The sequence below is a fragment of the Zingiber officinale genome, chromosome 4A (genome assembly GCF_018446385.1).
Source record: "Zingiber officinale cultivar Zhangliang chromosome 4A, Zo_v1.1, whole genome shotgun sequence".
Taxonomy (NCBI): domain Eukaryota; kingdom Viridiplantae; phylum Streptophyta; class Magnoliopsida; order Zingiberales; family Zingiberaceae; genus Zingiber; species Zingiber officinale.
In genome coordinates, this window is record NC_055992.1 from 6,571 (window position 1) to 25,353 (window position 18,783).

General features: G+C 34.2%; 3 protein-coding genes across 15 annotated transcripts; 2 read left to right on the forward strand and 1 right to left on the reverse strand.

The window, feature by feature from the left end:
* Positions 1-38: 38 nt before the first annotated feature.
* LOC121969138 lies at positions 39-17,483 on the reverse strand. Of its 13 annotated transcripts, XM_042519066.1 has the most exons (7): positions 17,300-17,483; positions 16,667-16,710; positions 16,561-16,610; positions 11,729-11,796; positions 943-1,031; positions 371-579; positions 39-293 (listed from the first exon to the last, which is right to left on the reverse strand). In XM_042519066.1, exons 6-7 carry the CDS (start codon positions 548-550, stop codon positions 192-194), a joined length of 282 nt encoding a protein of 93 aa, XP_042375000.1. In that variant the 5' UTR covers positions 551-579; positions 943-1,031; positions 11,729-11,796; positions 16,561-16,610; positions 16,667-16,710; positions 17,300-17,483; the 3' UTR covers positions 39-191. The 13 variants fall into 13 exon arrangements, with proteins under 13 accessions (XP_042375000.1, XP_042374992.1, XP_042374994.1 ...); XM_042519058.1 differs by lacking the exon at positions 16,561-16,610; XM_042519060.1 differs by lacking the exon at positions 16,561-16,610 and having other exon boundaries at positions 943-1,061.
* LOC121969067 lies at positions 4,337-6,954 on the forward strand. Its single transcript, XM_042519000.1, has 4 exons — positions 4,337-4,810; positions 4,926-5,187; positions 6,405-6,538; positions 6,910-6,954. Exons 1-4 carry the CDS (start codon positions 4,337-4,339, stop codon positions 6,952-6,954), a joined length of 915 nt encoding a protein of 304 aa, XP_042374934.1.
* Positions 8,506-10,073, forward strand: LOC121969068 (midasin-like). Its single transcript, XM_042519001.1, has one exon. It carries the CDS (start codon positions 8,604-8,606, stop codon positions 10,071-10,073), a length of 1,470 nt encoding a protein of 489 aa, XP_042374935.1. The 5' UTR covers positions 8,506-8,603.
* Positions 17,484-18,783: the final 1,300 nt, after the last annotated feature.

The window sequence follows — 18,783 nt, forward strand, 5'->3', positions numbered from 1 at the left end:
ATTCTTCGACTCCACAAACAAAACCATATCAACAACAGTGAACGCAAAAGAAATAAGAAAACATTAAACGATAAGTGTTTGGACTCAGCATTCAAATATCATGGCCTGTAGCACGAAAGAAACAACAGTGTTTAAATTAAAGTCTTGCTATTTATTTGTTCAACATCAGTTGCAGTAGTAGTTAGCTGCAACTAGGACGACTCCTGGCTGACGGTTGTCTGAAGAGGCAAAAGGCTGTCGGCTTCTTTAATTTCTTCGTTTCTCTGTGCGACTGCCCTCGACATTCCGAACATCTGAAACATGCAACAGAAGAAGCTCAGAGTACTACCAATCCAAAATACAAGTTGTGTGATGTGTTTTCTCCACTGACCTTTTTAATCGTCTTCTGAAAGCAATTCTTGTGCTCATCCATCGATGCGTGAATGAATTCATCAATATGATCTCTCAGATCCTCTAAAAAGCCAGCATCATCTGATTTCTTCTTTCTGCATGAAGTCATGGCTGGATCAACTGAACGTGGCTTTTCGGATCGTGGTTTTTGTGTTTCCATTGCGAGATTTTAGCACGAATATAAAGTCACTACAAAATGATAATTTAGCCATTAGTGCAGATCATATAAATTAGACATAAAATTGATAAATTACCATTTTGCAAAACTTCACAATTTTGAAAATTATGTTGCCAGCATTTAGAAAATAGGCACGATCAAAATCCAAATGGCAAGTTTTACTAACACTTATTTTTTACATGCTATTTTATGAATGGAACTTTAATTTTTACTTGTTAATCAGATTATGGTGTATGATATGCGTAAATTTTCTGTCTTTTTTTTTTTTTTTTGCAAGTAGACTGTAATTTATTGGTTCCAGAAATACGATAAGGATAGACATTCAGGAAAATTTGTTTAAAGGAGAGAAGCATGCAGACAACGAAAACAATTACCAGAACAAAATGGAACAATACGTTTCAGTTGCTGAGTGTTGACTAATGCAGGAGATGTATGAAGCTCCTTGAATGTGTCGTTGAATAATCTGACAAAGCTTGTTCAAGCTCATTTAGTACTGCAGTGGCTAAATTAGAGCTTCTTATCTTACTATTCTAAACGAGCAGAACTTGAAAATTAATCATTTAAGTTGGTGGACAAATCTCTTATATTACTATCCACAAAGAAAATGGTAAACCAGCTTCTTTATAAGATAGTGAATACATTCATTCGAACAAACTCATATGTAAGCTCGTATATAACTCAAATAATCTCAGATGTATGGTTATAAATAGCCCTTTGCACTCACTATCAATATTATAAGCCTACAAGCTCGATGGACATATGCAAACCTCTGTACTAACATGTACGATTTCGATAGAGTATCAAAGTTGGGATTGTAAGGTCGGGTGCAAGCTTGATCGAGTTAAATTTCAAAATAAATCAAGAATAAGCTCAGCCTAAAGTGAAGCTCATTTCCTGAGTAAAAGACCCTCAACAAAGCTCAAGCTCAATGAATATAAATGACCCAAATTTGGGCTTGAATTGTATCAAATTTTAGCTCATGCTCAATTATCATTAGTCAAGCTAAACCTTAGAAGTTTGAGTAAGGTCAATCGGTGCGCAATTAGCATCCCTAATGTCGAAATCAATGAAATTTATAAAAAAACTTATTGTAACTTGCAAACAATTGATGCAAAAATATTTAGTGGTTGCTAACTAACCTATCCACTCCACTTGATTATGTGGATAAAGGAGTAGTGTCTATTTTTTAGCAGTAAATGTAGTGTTACTTGGTCAAGATGTACTCACCACAATTAAAGTGAGTAGCCTCTTTTGGAGAAAGTGGGTCCATGTAGTCCCCGCTTTCATCCTTTTACCTATATATATATATATATATATACTTGAGCAGGAAACTGAACTGGTTTTGTCTCTTCTTTGCTACTTCATCTTATTTCAAATTGTATTATTCTTTTCCCATATATTTTTCATACCAACATTGTGGTATGAGAGCTAAGATGAGGTTGCTACTGACGAAAGTGGATCATATGGAGCTGAAGTTGTACGCATAGCCAAAAATGGGAATAAGAGTATGCTGAATTTGTCTCAATATTTGGAGCCCATCTTCAATAATCAGAATTATATATATATATAATATATATATCAAGATGAAGACCTTTATCTTTCAAGAGCTCTGGATCTTGTAGCGATGGGATATGTTGAAAGATAGAAGAAAAACAGAAATGAAGGACTTTTAAAAGAAGGATGTGAAGGCCTATTGTCGTATGTGGTAGAAGGTTCAATTTTCCTTAGGATTGCAGATGCCACAAAAAAAATAAAATAAAATTATAGAATAAGGTAACAACGTGAAACTTCAAACTCTACATAAGAAATCATAGAATTTATGCATGGAGGTAAGGTTGGTTCTTGATTATTTTAAAGAGCATCTGTTGATAAGCGAGAGGTATGAAAATTTTGTCTATTTTACTTGGTTATTACTTGCTCATACTGGAAAGTAATGTTTCTTTGTTTTCACATTGTTTGGGCTGCAACTGAAAATTTTCCCTATGTACAAATTGTTTTACTAATCCATCCTCTTTTAGTTTACCATTTATACAGAAAAGTAATATTTCTTTATTTTCACTTATAGAAGCATATTTTGCGAACTAAAGATTTTTCAATCAAAAGCATAATTTGTTGTTTCGTGTTCAGTGTTCTTGTTGCTGTCCGATTTTACTTTTTTTTTGTCCTATTTTTCCATTTTTTTTCTGTTTTCCTTTTTTGTTTTTGTCATGTTTTTCTATTGCTGGTACAGTATTTTTCTATTGCTGTCTGCTGGTACAGTGTTAATTTTATTTTGTTTTTAATTTTTCAAGTTATTTCATGGAAGATAGGTAGCGATACTTCAACATATATATCAAAAGATCTGACATGAAATTATTTTCAAAGAGTTAATCCGAATAATAAAAATGGTTTAATTTGTAACTTTTGTCAAAAAGTTACAAAAGGAGTATCTATCGTGCAAAACAACATCTTGTTGGGGGTTTCGAAATACTACCACTTGTAAAAAATGTCCGCCTCATGTACGTGAAGAAATAAAAAATTTCATGGAGAAAAAGACGGAGAAAAGTAATTTTTCTAAACTTGGGACATTGGACTTTGAGGATGTAGACCCTCTTGGTGATGATATTAATATGGATGATATTGGAGCTAAAGTTGTGTTGCCTATAAGTACAAGTACAAGTTCTAGATCAGTGAATATGCAAAAAAAGGCCAAGACAAATAGGTCTGATATGTATTTTGCTCCTAATGTTGAAAGTAGAGGCAAACTACAATAAATGAGGCATACAAAAAGAATTGAGGGAAAAAACTTGTATGGTCATAACTAAGTGGATGTATGATACGGCAATTCCTTTTAATGTCATTAACTATTCAAGCTTGAAAAGGATGTTGGACTTGGTTGGCTTATATGGTGTAGGAATAAAAAAGACCTAGTTATCATAAGGTGCGGGTTCCTTTTCTAAAAAAAAACTGTTGATAGTGTGACAAATGATTACATTAAGTCGTGCAAAATAGAATGCGCCAAGTATGGTTGTAGTTTGATGGCAGATGGTGGACAAACAAAAGGCAGAGGACATTGATTAATTTTTTAGCGAATTCTCCTAAATGTTCAGTTTTCATCGAATCGGTTGATGCTTCTAATTATGCAAAGACTGGAGAGAAAATATTTCAGTTGCTTGATCGATTTGTGGAGCGTGTAGGAGAAGCAAATATTGTTCAAGTTGTTATGGATAGTGCAAGTAACAATGTAATTGCTGGTAAGAATCTATTTAATTCTTTTTTATCAATATGTTTTTTCTTATTTATGTTAAACTTATCTAGTTTTCTAACTTTTTTTTGTAGGAAAATTATTAGAAGCAAAAAGGCCACACCTATATTGGACTCCTTGTGCTGTTCACTACGTTGACTTGATCTTAGAAGATATTGGGAAATTGCCTGATTTTAAAACAAAAGAAGACAATAAGTGTGAATGCTTACATTTATGTTTGCCTAGGCATGATAAATATGTTGAGGCAATACACAAGACAAAAAGAGCTTTGTCGGGCGAGTGTCACAAGATTTGCTATTTCTTTTCTCACTCTTGAAAGGATGCACCTACACAAGTAAAATTTAAGAAAAACATTCATTTCAAAGGATTGGACAGAGAGTAAATGGGCAAAAGAAGCGGCGGGGAAGAAGGTAACTAAAATCATCATAACATTTAGATTTTGGAGCAGTGTTGTGCATATTTTAAAGGTATATGGCCCTTTAGTCCGTGTTCTGAGACTAGTTGATGGTGAAAGAAAACCTGCAATGGGTTATATTTATGAGGCTATGGATAGGACAAAAGAAACAATTATGAAGGTCTTTAAAGAGAAAGAAGAGAAATACAAAGAAGTGTTTGAGATCATTGATAAAAGATGGAAATGTCAACTTCATCGGCCTCTGCTTGCTGCAGGACATTATTTGAATCCAGAATATCTTTATTCATACACAGATTCAAATATCTATGGAGAAGCGGTGAATGGTTTGTTTGAAACTATGGAGAGATTGGTTTCAAGCGCTATTGAGCAAGATAAAATCACTACTCAGCTCTCTATATATCGAAATGCAAAAGGGCTATTTGAGAGGAATGTGACAATTAGACATAGAAGAGCATTATCTCCAACAGAATGGTGGGAATGCTACAAAGCAAATACCCCAGAATTGCAAAAGTTTGCTATTAAAGTGCTTAGCCTCACTTGTAGTGCTTCCGCCTGTGAGCGCAATTGGAGTGTATTTGAGCAGGTATGTAATAAATATAAATGTATAATAGTATTAGTATGTTACTTTTATAAGTAGAAAATATTCTTTGCTATTTTATTATACTTATTGTGATTTTTGACATTTTGTAGATTCACAGCAAAAAAAAAGGAATAGGCTAGCTCAGCAGTGTTTAAATGATTTGGTATTTGAGAAATACAATCGTGCCTTAAAACTTCGGTATGATGCACGTGATAAAATTGACCTCATCTATTTGACAGATATTAATGATAGTAATGAATGGTTAATGGATAAAATGGATGGAGAAAGTGATAATGAAGAAGATGAGTTGGTTTTTGAAGGTGATGACTTGACATGGGATGTCGTTGCGAGGGCTAGTGGAGATGAAGAGCCTGCATATTGTACTAGAGGAAAAAACATTGCATCCATGACCTCTAGTTCACATGCTAGGCCTACACAAGTCGAGAAGGGAAATACATCTTCCTCTATGAGACACTCATCTCTAAGACTTAGAGATGAAGACGAAGAAGAAATTGAATTTGAAGAAGATGAAGATAGAGAAGAAGAAGAAGAAGAATACAATGAGGATGATCTTGAGCTTGATGATTAATTTGACTTATTACTCTTGTTTTGATGAACTTTGTTAGTTTAGATTAGAAAGTTGAAACTTGAAAGTTTGAAACTTTTATTAATTGTATCATGGTGTTGTTTGGCTTGTCATATTATGTGTTTTATGGCTAGTGATTTGATATTTGTGTGTGTGGAATATTAATAGTTATGATATTTGACATATTATATGAGTGTGTCAGTAGTTTAGTAAGTAACCTCATGTTCAAGAGGCGCACACCTCGGGGGCACCTCGCGCCACGAGCGCACCTCGCGCCTCGGGCTCTAGGAGCCCTTTGCGTCTCGGTGCGCCTCACGCCTCTAACAACACAGTCTAGCATAAATAATCTCATATCTCTAGAACCGAAATTCCACGAAATAAAGGTTATACTTGTTCTTTATTAATTTACTTGAGAAGTTGCATGCTTTTTACAAGCAGGCCAAGCCCTCTCGAATTTTTCAGTTATAGGAATTATATTGATGAAATTATTTATGATATCGGTCCACTTAATTTTTTTCTCATAATAATTCAAGTTATCCCTTGTAAGTTTCATCAATAAATTTTGATAGGGTATAATATTACTGTTTTACAACAATCAAAAGGAAATTATTGATCAAATAGTTTTATCAACTTGATAAGATTTCATCTTCTCTACTGCTTAGAACAAAAGAGAAAAAGAATGGATAAAATGTATAAATCTAAAAAAGGATGGATGCAATCAACATAACTCAGCTCTGGTTGTAGTTTTACAAAGCATACGTAATGAAATAAAAAATCATATGAATAATAAAATTGAATACTGGAACATTATGTTATACTGATAAGGGAAGCAAATAAGAAAACTTAAATAGGTATTTAAGTAGAAATTAAGTTCGAATAAAAGGGATCAAGCAAACTAATTGAGTAATCTAAATCATTTTCTATTTAATCATGCATGAAGGTAAATCAACAGGATAAAGCAAGAAAACTCCACCTAAATCGAAGGTTCTAAGCGCGTGCACTACCGTGTAGCCTCGGTGGCGCGACGGCGGCGAGACGACGACGGCGCTGGAAATCACGATATGAAGAGGCGGCAGCGGCGGCTACAGCGTGGGCGACGACAGTGGCAACTACAACAGTGGGCGGCGACGACGAAGGATTTGAAGGTGAGAAAAGGTAATATTTTGGAAGATTTTAGGGTTTGGGTTGGGTTGAATAAGAGAAAGACGAAGAAAACAGCCGAACATGTCGTGGAAGAGGGTTGCCGGCCTTTTAGACGCGCTTTTGCGAAAAAGTCCAGCAACTTTCAAAAATTGCAACTAAACACTTTTTTTAGAATAAAATTCCTCCACTGACATAGCAACAAGCGTATGGGAAAACCAAGTCAGGTGTCGAAAAATCAAGTGATGTGCATATAGATAACTTTGTCTATAGTTGGCTTAGCACGAAGAAGTTAAAATAGGATTTATGTGGCTAAAAGGTAATTCGTTTCCTCCGGTATTTCTATTAATATGTTTCTAGATTAATATTAATACAGATGAAAGGCATGAAGGGAGGTATGATTGAATACGTCAAGTTTTGATCCCAAACATATTTGATACGTGGAATTTTGATTTCAAGAATTTATATGATAACACCTCATATTTTAATTATTCGCATCGTCCTGAGAGAGGACAAGGTAAAAAGGATTTATGATTGCATTTGATGATGGTGTGTGTGAAATTAAGTGCAGAAAATCTTATAAAGTGTGGTGTCGATCAATGGAGCTCAAAGAAATTAAAAACACAGACACACACACAACTTTGTTTTGTCATCTTATAAAGTAGAGTATCATTGCTTAAAATTAAGGAACGACGACTTACAAATCTCGAAAGTAGATGGAGAGCAGAAATGCACCTAAAAGATGGTCCAACGCAGATGATGATGATGAGCCTGCGAAGAGAACAAGGAACAAACAAAAAGCAAGATTTCCCGGATCGGCCTAAATTTATATCAGCGGCAACGACGAAGGCTTTTCTTGAGGAACAAGGCAAAGGGCAAAAGCCAGGGTTTTGGATGGAAAACAGTATCGTGTTATCCGCAGGGACCACTTTGAGATTTATTTTTATATTTTTGTTACCGGGTTAAGTTTTTTATTTAATAGATTCATTGCTAAACCCAGCTCTTTAATTTCCATTGACACGTCAGTAAAGAGAAACCGAAGGAGCTAAACTCTCAAAAGCTCTATTGGAGATGCCGTTTGACCGGAGTGGCCATCACATCGCGATCTGAGTCCTCCTCCTTTGTATTGTTGCTCCCCTCATGTCTTCCTTCGTCTACGGTAACGGCAGCAGGGAACGGAGGAACAAGGAGGCTTCTGATCTTCGCTCCAGGTACGTTTTCCCTCTCCTCGTGATGCAAAAGGTTGGAACCGCCAACCCAGCGGCCCCCTCACCCCGGCCCCACAAGTATGAGAGGGAGTAAATCACGGTAAATACGGGCCCAGTTATGACATGGCGGTCTTAGGTGTTTAGCACGGACAGATATTGATGTTATCGCAATTGCTGCCGCAGACCTTTGACCTCCCGACTCATGATGCAAGAATACCATGTCATAACCGTTTTCCCTCTCCTCGTGCTGTTATGTGAGGTTGGCTTTTCTGATATGGTTGGATTTTGTCGCGCAAAGCTCTGGGTTATCTGATTTAAGGGGCTTTGGACCTTCATTATGGTTTCTTGCTCCTTTTTTTTTCAACTTCCTTGATTGTTAATTTGTTTTCCTTCTCGTGTTATTTTTCCTATCTCGCTTATAGAGATGTAAATATACCATGTCTCAAGGTGCTTCATGCTATTCTCTGCCTGCAATTTTGAGAAGATTTGGTGTTTTCGTTCATTCGAAGGAAATTTTAACTTGTTCTTTGCAGGATTATGATAAGATTTCTTGATTGTTTTAGCAGTTTTTTTCTCATTTGAAAAAAAAAAAAATTTTAGTATATATTATTCCCCTTTATTTGAAAAAAAAAATTAATCGGATGGACCTTGTTGTCTACTAGATATAATTTGTTTGGATTGTGGCATTTTTATCTGCACTGAAATCTTAATTGTTTTTCAAGAAGGAAAAAAGGATCTGGAAGTTGATCGACAACACTACCATCTATTGATGCGATCAGATGTTTTGATTTGGTCTTAAGGTTCCTATTTGTACCCGTCGATAGGCATTGCAAGGTTGAGGGATCCCCCGACGACGGTCGCCATGTTGAGGCAGGTATCCAGTAGGAACCAGAGGGGAAAAGGGAGTTATAAGATGAAGACTGTTCTTCACATGTGTCTTTTGATTGTCATCTGCGTCTGGTTGCTCTGTCGAATGAATCACTCCCATGACAAGAAGGAAACATTTGAAGAGAGGAGGGAGAAGGGTGACGAGAGGTGGTTCAACATTAGAAGATTTGGGAGGGAGGATCTGCCTCACATAGCTGAAGTAGTGGACAGGGGTGAGAACAAGGGTGTCGATGAGGTGAAAAAAGATTCTATTGCAGTAGGACATGGAATTAGGCAGGAAGAAGTCATGGATGAAGGTGGATCTGATGTGGAACTTGAGGATGAAGAAGAAGCTGGCCTTGAAGAAGAAAAGGAGGATCAATCAAAGGAATGGGATGGGATTGATGACCATGAACACAATGAGGCAGTTCATAAGGCTCGTGAAATAAGTTTCAAAGGAGACGATGTGTCCAGTGAAGTAGTCCATACCATTCAAGAAGTGGACCATAAAGAAGCATCTCAGGCAGCACAAGAAAGAAGTTTTAAGGCCGATGATGCTTCTAGTGCTGTAGCTCATGTGGTCCAAGCGATTGAATTTGAACCTGAATTTGAAAATGAAGCAATGAAGAACCTTGACAGAAATAAGTCAGATGATAAGAAGAGGAAAGGAGAGACTGGAGACGTGCCTGAAGGAAACCAAAGATATGAATCTAAAAATGGAGCAGTGGAGAAACTTGGTGAGAATGATCCCCATGGTAAGGAGAACAAAGAGGAGGCTCAGCATGTGCTAAAAGAAAAGCTAGATTCTGAATCTGAACGCCGAGCAAAAAAGAACATTGACAAAAATGAATCAGATGTTAGAAAGGAAGAAAATTCATTTGCCTCCATGCTACAAGACAATACCAGAGGGAACAATTCAAGTATTAATCACCAAGGAAGTTTGACTGCAAATAATGCTACATTTGCCAGTAGATCTGAAACTCCAATCCTAGACAAGATGTCTCTCCAAGATATGACTGTAGTTGAATCCAAAAATGAAGGTCAACAACCTGATATGAGAATTTCAAGCGCCGTCCACAATCAAACCAGCAAAGAGACACAATTGTCAACAGATGCAGGCGAATTGCTAGCAAATTCCTCATATTTTTTGAATCATAAGATCTATTTTCAGAAGAACTCTACTACTGTATACATAGAGTTGGTTGAATCTCCAGTTAACCTGATAATGAAGCCGGATCCAGCTAATTCCACAGTTTCTCAAAATCAAACAACTATTGTTCATGAAGAAATGAATAAAACAAAGATGCAATCTCAAGGCAAGGAAAAGCCTAAGTTGAAGAATGAACTGACGGAGCAGAAGATTGAGGCAGTATCCATACCATTGGAATCAAAGGAGCCCCACAACAATTCATCATCTGAAAATGGTAACGGAGAAGTTGTTCAATTGGAAAAGACTTGTAGATAGTAAATGTGTGTGTGAGCGGAAAAATATTTTTTCCATTTTTTATTTATTAATAAATATATTTTTTTTATTATTATCTCTTTCATCTCTCTCTCCTTCCCTCTTACCGAGGAGAGAGAAAGAAGATACGGGCCAGGAGAGAGAGGTGGTCTGACTCATCCTAAACGTTATTATTATTATTATTATTATTATTATTAAAATTATTTATTATATTATTTTTATTAGCTTTATTATTTTATTATATTCTCTTCCCTTCTCTCTCTACCTAGGAACGAGAATATATGTCAGAAATAAAGAGGATGATAGACCTTATTATTATTAAATTATTAATTTTATTACTATTTTATTATTTTATTATTATTATTTATAATAATAATATTATTATTATTATTATTATTTATATTATTATTATTAATATTACTATTATCTCGGACATTTTCTCTCTCTAAGAGTATGAATAGAAAATTAAATGAAATAATAATTGCGAGAGAAGTTGGATGTTTATATCCCCTTCTGTCTTCATGAGGAAAGAGAATGTCAACGAAAATGAGAAAGAGAATACGACCTGCCTTTATTCACTTATTATTATTATCATCATTTACTTATTATTATTATTAATTCTATTATATTATTATTATTAATTTTATTATTTTATTATTATCTCTCACAACCCCTCTCTCTCCTTCTCTGTTGATGAGGAGCATGAAGATGCGCAGACAAGGGGAGAGAGGCGGTCTGCACCATCTTATTATTATTATTATTATTAATTCTTTTATTTTATTATTATAACTATAAATTTAGGACACTATATGCTAAAGTCAAATACAAGAAAATGAAATCATATTGTAATACAATAGAAATTGAATAACCAATTACTACTTCCAGTGACAAGTTTAAATAATATACCACTTCCACAAAAGGCGTCATCCATTTCAATCAGATATGACTATATGCTTTAGTGTGATGAAAAGTAAAATAAAATAAATGAAAAAATATATCAAGACTTTTTCACACATTGTAGCTAGTAGTTAGTCATTCCACTGCTCTTCATCTAAAGAAATCTCTGCCAATAAAATATGGTTGAGATGCGTAGATTTTCTGGTTAGGAAGTTATTATGTACAGATTTGTGAATAAAAACAAAGATGACATATATATCAGTAAGAAGATGATGTCAGCTGTAATTGATTCTCTAGATCTTCGAGTCTATCCATGGAATCTCAAAGCATATGTGATTCTTTGTTAATGTACAAGTATCCAACACGTGCATTAACATGGAAGAACAAAAAGGAAATCAAGGATTCTGAGTATACGGATGCACATAGAAAAGATTCAATATTTGAACACCGAGATAAAGCAAACACCATTGACACTTTTTACTAAAATTTATCTATCCTATGTGTAAATGCCAAGAAAATTGATATTAATGCAACTGCAAGAATATTTGCATATTATTGCAATCGTTACCACATTTGTAGTTGCTTCAAATAGGCGAATGCAAGTGCAAAGGCTCCTTAACTTACACAGTCCAGTTATCAAAATAAGAATATGAATCTTTTTTATCAAATATTAGAATCACATATACCTGTAAAGACTTGAAACAAACAGACATGTAAGAAACCAAACACTGAACCATTGTGCAAAGTCATCAGAAGAATACCTCCAGTTTGAGCAGCATGCAGCATCAAATTCCTTTTGCAAACGCTCAAATATTATCTTATCAGAGTCCTTGTGAGAAATAAGAAAATCATCACTAAACAATAGCAAAATGGTTATGAAAAAAAATAAGAAAAGTTATATTGTAATTATCGACTGAATGAAACTTTAGAGGTGGGTTTTGTGTAAATTTGAAATTTGGTTAAATTTTCTGCAATTGATGGTTGATATATGAGAACAAAATTTTTTAAAAAAAAAACAAAGCCTGACACTATTAGAGAAATAAGATTAAGACAAGGAACTACTTCATTAGTTAAGGTTACAATGTGGCATACAGATCATTAACCTAAAAAAGTGTTCACCGCAAAGTGTACAATTTGAATCAGAGTATGGTGTAAAACTACAAAGTACATATCTACAGTTCTATAACCACTAATTCTGACCTCAAAAAAAAAAAAACTCAACACCTAAGTAATTAAGTTTAGTGTACCTTAATAGTGGAGTATCAGCAGAGTATGCTTATAAATTATTATTTAACACTTGCCAACAAATATACAATATGGGTGTGGATCCAAGTACCCAACAAAGCTGTTTCTAGAATTTTTACATGGCCAATACAGGAATGTAGGATGTCCACTCAAAGTGCAAATGTCATACACAGATAAGAAGGGGAAAAGATGAATAGTAAATAACATAATTAATAAATGCACCCAATAGTCTATATAGCATAGCAATACTAAAATTCGGTTGGAAGATTAGAAAATGATTGTTCAGGCATGTCTGTATCAATAAGCTACACAAAATGAATCAGAGAGCCTTTACTTCTTCAAGAAAGATGGATAAGCAAGATGAGAATTTCCATTAAATTAATATTGGAGCAAAGGTGTAACCGCCACCTTAGGGGCCCCTACAGGGCGCACCCACACTTTCTGGAAAGGGAAAAATCACAGTGGACATTTGCCCTAGCACAGCGACCCCTTTGCATGGAGGAGGTCAAGCACGCTGCGAGGCATTTTGCACCCGTTGAGCATTGACATCAAGACCTATTGGAGTAACTACGCCAACCCGTGGGGGCTCCATTGAATTAATATTGAATCCTAGATAAGTGGAAAATAATGATGGTTATGTCTTATCATTAATGTATTTCCATGACTCAATTTCTAGTCACTTGCAACACAAAAGAAAAACCATACAAGCAAGGAGGACAAAAAGTGGCACAATTTGCAGTAAAAACCTAGAAAAGAGAAGAGAGTACAGCAAACAAGTGGTTATCTGATCAATTCAAGCAATCAAAGATTCAACAGATATAGCCACAGTGCATACATAATGAGCTCCCCTCATCGTGTTAATTGACTTATCATAAAGATTAGTAAAAATTTGAGACCACCATAAACTTTCTCATTTTTTAATAGATAAATATATCCACAACAACTCAAAAAGAAAAGACCAAACTAAGTGTTTGTACTCGCTGGTTAGAAAAGGCAATTTCAATCAATGGTGCTCTTCTTTATAAACCAACTAATTATTATCATAATGAATAAACAAAACAAATAATTGTCAAAACCAAATCGTGATCAATTATTGATTGTCAAAACAAATATTAGATTAAAAAAAACTAGCAACCTGCATTAGTTATTGAAACTATTGAACTATATTACACTAAAGAAGCATTGGTAAAAATATTAAAACAAGGAAAAATAAAAACTAAAAGAGAGTCAAGTTATCCAAGTTTTTCTTTTTCCATGTTATAATATTTTTATCAATAGAAGTTTTCTTATTTTGTTTTAAGAGTACCAATGCTTCTTTAGAGTAATTTAGTTTCTACTTCTCATGATCTCATCTATGCGATGCGGGATTGTCACATGGCTAGGTGAGGCAGGGAATGTGGATTCTCTATGCAAATTCATTCTTACAAGTGGCGCTCATTGTTAATTTGACCACTCTAGTTTACTAGGATAGATTTTAAATTTTTCTTATGCTTTATGTATTACATAAAAGCTGATTCCTGAAACACAGATGCACAATTTTATAAGTAGATATCATTTCATTGGATTGATAGACAATAATACAGTATGATCCAATTGTTTTTGACATATGAAATGATTAAGTCTTTTTATTATCATTAATGTTGGCACACTTTTACTATGATAGAAAGTTAAACTCATTCTCAGATTAGGATATGATGAACATGGGCCATAACGTACATAACATTGAATATTTTACTTGTGAACGATGAGTCACTTCTAGATAATGACTATGGCAATAAGACCTTAAACCTATGAGATGGTTCCAGGAGAATTAGTAGTTATATCAATTTCTCTCCTTGACCACACATTGGCTACATGTGTGCACGTGATGTCATTCGCTATTGTATTTGTGTGGGACATTGCATGTCAAACCATCCTCATTCGATGATAGTTATAGTTGTTAGCAATTGTAGATGGTTTCAGGGCAATTAGTAGTTATATCAATTTCTCTCCTTAACCACACATTGGATCAATGTGTGCACGTGATGTCATTCACAACTGTATTTGTGTTGGACATTGCATGTCAATCCATGCTCATTCGATGATAGTTATAATTGTTAGCATTTGTATGTGATATTGCAGTGTTATATTTATTATTATGTGAGATGTATATATAGTTTAGAACTAGAATTCAAACCATTGTGCAATTTTTAATTAAAATTTTCAGGTTCTTACACAGTAGATTTTAACCCATGTGATATGTAAACAACTCTATATATTAAAATAATATTTTAAAATAGTTAGATGGAAGTTGGCATCTGAAACTACTATTAGTTAAAATTTCAAAATATGAAAATCTTTAGAAGTTTTTAAGATATATATGTATATAGGTGTCATATCTATATTTGCTCTTAATTATCTCATTAAAAATTATGCCATGCAAAAATATTTAAATGCAAAATCAAATACTTCATCATTTTTTAAATTTTTAATTCACCTAAACAATAAACATTAAAGATTAAACCAATTCAAATGCTCTTCATGCTGAATTAATTATTATTTCTAATATTTATTGATTTTTTCCAACATTTATTATCAATAGTTTATGCAAATTATTTATTTCAATATGTTGCAACCAAATTGCTATTTGATTTTAACATTTAAATAGATGTTCAGTCTAGTGGGTATAGATTTTGCATGCATCCGTCTAAATTTTTTTCATGTTAAAGTTGCACTTTATCATTTTTTTTATCTCACCCTTGTTGACTCCCCTGCTTTATCATTCTTTTATTGTTGTTTTTTGCTTAGCAGTTGCCTAAGAGATTGTCACATTGTCATTGTTGGAACCATGCCATAAGGGCCAGGAAGGAGAATATTTAGGATAGAAGTATTACTATACAATTTTATTTAGAGTAAGATATAATTATTAACTAAAGAATCCAAGAGATGCTCCTTTTGATTTGCTTACATAGTGCAAGGAAAAATATTTGTTGTTTTGGCTGTAACACAATTTTGATAAATACTAATGGTTTGTGATGCTTTAATATGAAAAAGTATCAAATTGTTGTTATTTTCATTCTTAAGGTATTATTTATACATTCTCAGCACACAGAGTTTAATGAAGGCATGCAAAATATATAGCCAATCCAAAATAGTTGGGACACATACAGCTTACTGAAGATGATGATGAACCAATCTAGGATTATCCATTTCCAAGCGTATTAAAACTTTTTAAAGATCATGAGTTGTTTAGGATGTAGATGATATCTATTCCTTGATAGTTTGTCTAGAAACTTAACCAAATATTGGGGTTATATGTCTATGAAAATCATGATATTTTGGTTCATTGAAAGCATTATGATTGCTTCATAATATTTTATCAATACAATTTAGTGTGAATAACATCATCATATTAGGGACCAATTTTAAAACTCAGTCACTAATAATATAGTAGAAAATTAAAAATAAAACAAAATTCCCATGTTCGAGCATTATCTAATAACAACCCATCATTATCTAATAACTTCATTCAATCGTTAATTAAAATTTGATTAGTTACAAATTCCCATGTTTCTGGGAGAGTTAATACTATTGATAACCAACCCCTTATATTATCTCATCTAAATTTTGAGCCAAAGTAAATTCATAAAGAATTTTCACAAAACAATTTAAGATCTTTATATGAACATTTTCTTTTTCATATTTCTAATTACTTTCTTAATCCATTATATCCACTCACTTTCTAAATTCACAGTCAACTTTTTTCCAACTGCCATATATATACAAGTAATCCTTTGAGGCTTATAATCTGTTGTAATTAACAGTTTAATAAATTAATTAATCTAGCAAACCAAACGCATCCTAATTAAATCACTCTTTTACTTTAGTTTGTTAAAGAGTTAACAAAATTCTTAAATTTAACAAATAACTCATAACAAAATGCCTCTATACTCAATGGAAAAGACCATTGATGGAAACACAAGAAAACACAAATTCATAAGTTTTGCTTTTCTACTTCCTTTTAGACAATCTTTTTGCATTATTTTCCCCCTTAATTGCTCTTCTAATTCGATAGCTCGCAAGCATCAAGATGGACCCTGATATAGGACGTATTTTACTCATTCTATTTGGAATACTAGGTAATTAATTAAATACGAATCATCCACTTAATCTTGGTTTTCAATATTTTCTTTATTTCTTTTATCATGGATTTCTTTTAAATGCTCCCTATTATTACGGGCAACATCACCTCTTTCTTGGTTTATCTTTCCCCAATGTAAGTACACACCAAATTTTCTCAACTAATTAATTAATTAGTTAATTATGACAATTATATAAGTTAATCACTAATTAATGACTGCAGACCTACTTTTATCAAAATCTACTGCACCAAATCAGCATGAGGAGTCCAGTCGTTGCCTTGAAAAGAAGGAAAGTCATTTATAAATAGATAGAAGAAAACCTGAAAAACTTACAAAAACGTTTCTTCCGGAGTATTTGGATCCTCTACATAAGGAACCTGTAAAAACAATGAACTGTCAAAATCAAAACAAAAAAAAAAAAATCAGCATACTCGCAACAAAATAGCAGGGCCAGGCCGTGCAGGGCCACGTGCGGCCCATTGCACACCAGAACGTGCAGGGTAACGGCCCATCGCACAAAGGAACGGGCAAGGACCGCACCCCATAGGGCTACGAAGACCAGGCCGCCAGATCTCCCCGGCTGCACCAGGCTGCACACGGCAGATCCAGTGGCCCGCCGGATCTGCACGACCACATAGGGCTGCGCAGGCCATACATCCGGCGGCTGGGCCGCTGGATCTGCTCGGCTGGACCAAGCTGCGAAAGGTAGACCGCCGGAGCTGTGCAGGCTACAGATCCGGCGGCTGGGCCGCCGGATCTGCCCGGCTGGACCAGGCTGCGCGCCGGATCTGCCCTCTAGCAGACACCGGAGCGAGAGATCTGGCCTCTAGGTCATAGATCCGGCGGCCCAGCCGTCGGATCTACAATCACCGGAGAGAGAAAGAGAAATACCCTTCCCACCCAACCTTCCTTCGCACCCGAGCCGCCGGATCTACAACCACCGGAGAGAGAGAGAAAGAGAAATACCCTTGGCACCCAACCTTCCTTCGCACCCGAGCCGCCGGATCTTCAACCACCGGAGAGAGACCCTTCGCACCGGCCTTCCTTCGGACACGGCAACAAAACCCTTGCCACCCAGCCTACCTTCGCACACGGCAACCCTAAACATAGGATTATTCGCGGTCGTCGCAGAAGTCGTGGCAACATTGCAACGGATACATTTAGCAACGAAAATTCGTGAACTTAACAATTTTATTATTAATTTTGTGATGAATTTATCTAATTTTGTTATTGATTTTTGATTATTTACTAATTTTATTATAGATTTATAATGAATCTTTTTCGTGGTTAAATGGATTTTTTTTGAATTTTTTTTATTATGGATTTTTTTTTATTTTCTTATTTTTCATTATTGCTCTATGAAATAATTTAGATGAAAGAAAAATTCTTAATCACAATGTTAATCCTCATGTTCACAACACTTTGGTTCCACTTATTTGCTTCAACTCCATCATGCAAATATCATTACCTAATTATCCCTCAGATTTTTTTAGGTACAAAAAGTCTAAAAATAAATATATTTTCTCTTAAATTCAGCATTTTAAATTAGAATCGAGTATATTTTCTATCAAAATTTGCCCTCATATTTTTTAGATTCAAAAAGTTTAAAAATTGGTATAATTCCAATTAAATTCAGCACTTTAAATTAGAGTCGAGTATATTTTCAATCAAATTGAGCACGACTTTCTAATTGCCCCTCAGATTTTTTAGGTATAAAAAATATAAAAATGAGTATAATTACTCTTAAATTTAACACTTTAAATTAGAATCGAGTATATCAAAATTGCCCCTCATATTTTTTAAGTACAAAGAGTCTAAAAATGAGTATAATTCCTATTAAATTCAGCACTTTAAACTAGAATCTAGTATATTTTCTGTCAAATTGAGTACAACTTTTTTCCTACTTACTATAATTTTTCCTAAATTCAGTATCATTTAAATAAGATCTAGTATATTTTTTATCCAATTGAGCATCATTTAAAAAAAATCTAGTATATTTTACATTCAATTGAGGTGGAAAAAAACTCATGCTCATTTTTATAAAAAATATATTAAATTCTAGTTTGATGTACCGAATTTAAGAATAAATATACTTATTTTTTACTTTTTATACCTAAAAATATCAGGGGTAGTTAGGTAAATTAGTATCCACTATATTTGACTGGGGAGTGAAAATAAAAAATTTTATCAATGGGGACTGCATGCAAAATTTTGTTTCTTATTAAGGGCTGCATGTAAATTTTCCCAAATAAGAGCACAATGTCAAAATCTAAAAGAATATTTTTCTTAGGAAGTTGCATTAATGGTAGCGATAGTTTTTGAACATACCTCTTGAAGGTAGGTTAGTGCACAATAATCATCTTCTCGATAACACTCAAAATTTGCATCTGCTTTGGTAACATGGGATTTTATATCATCAAGTTGTTCAGTGAGTCTTCTTAACATCTACA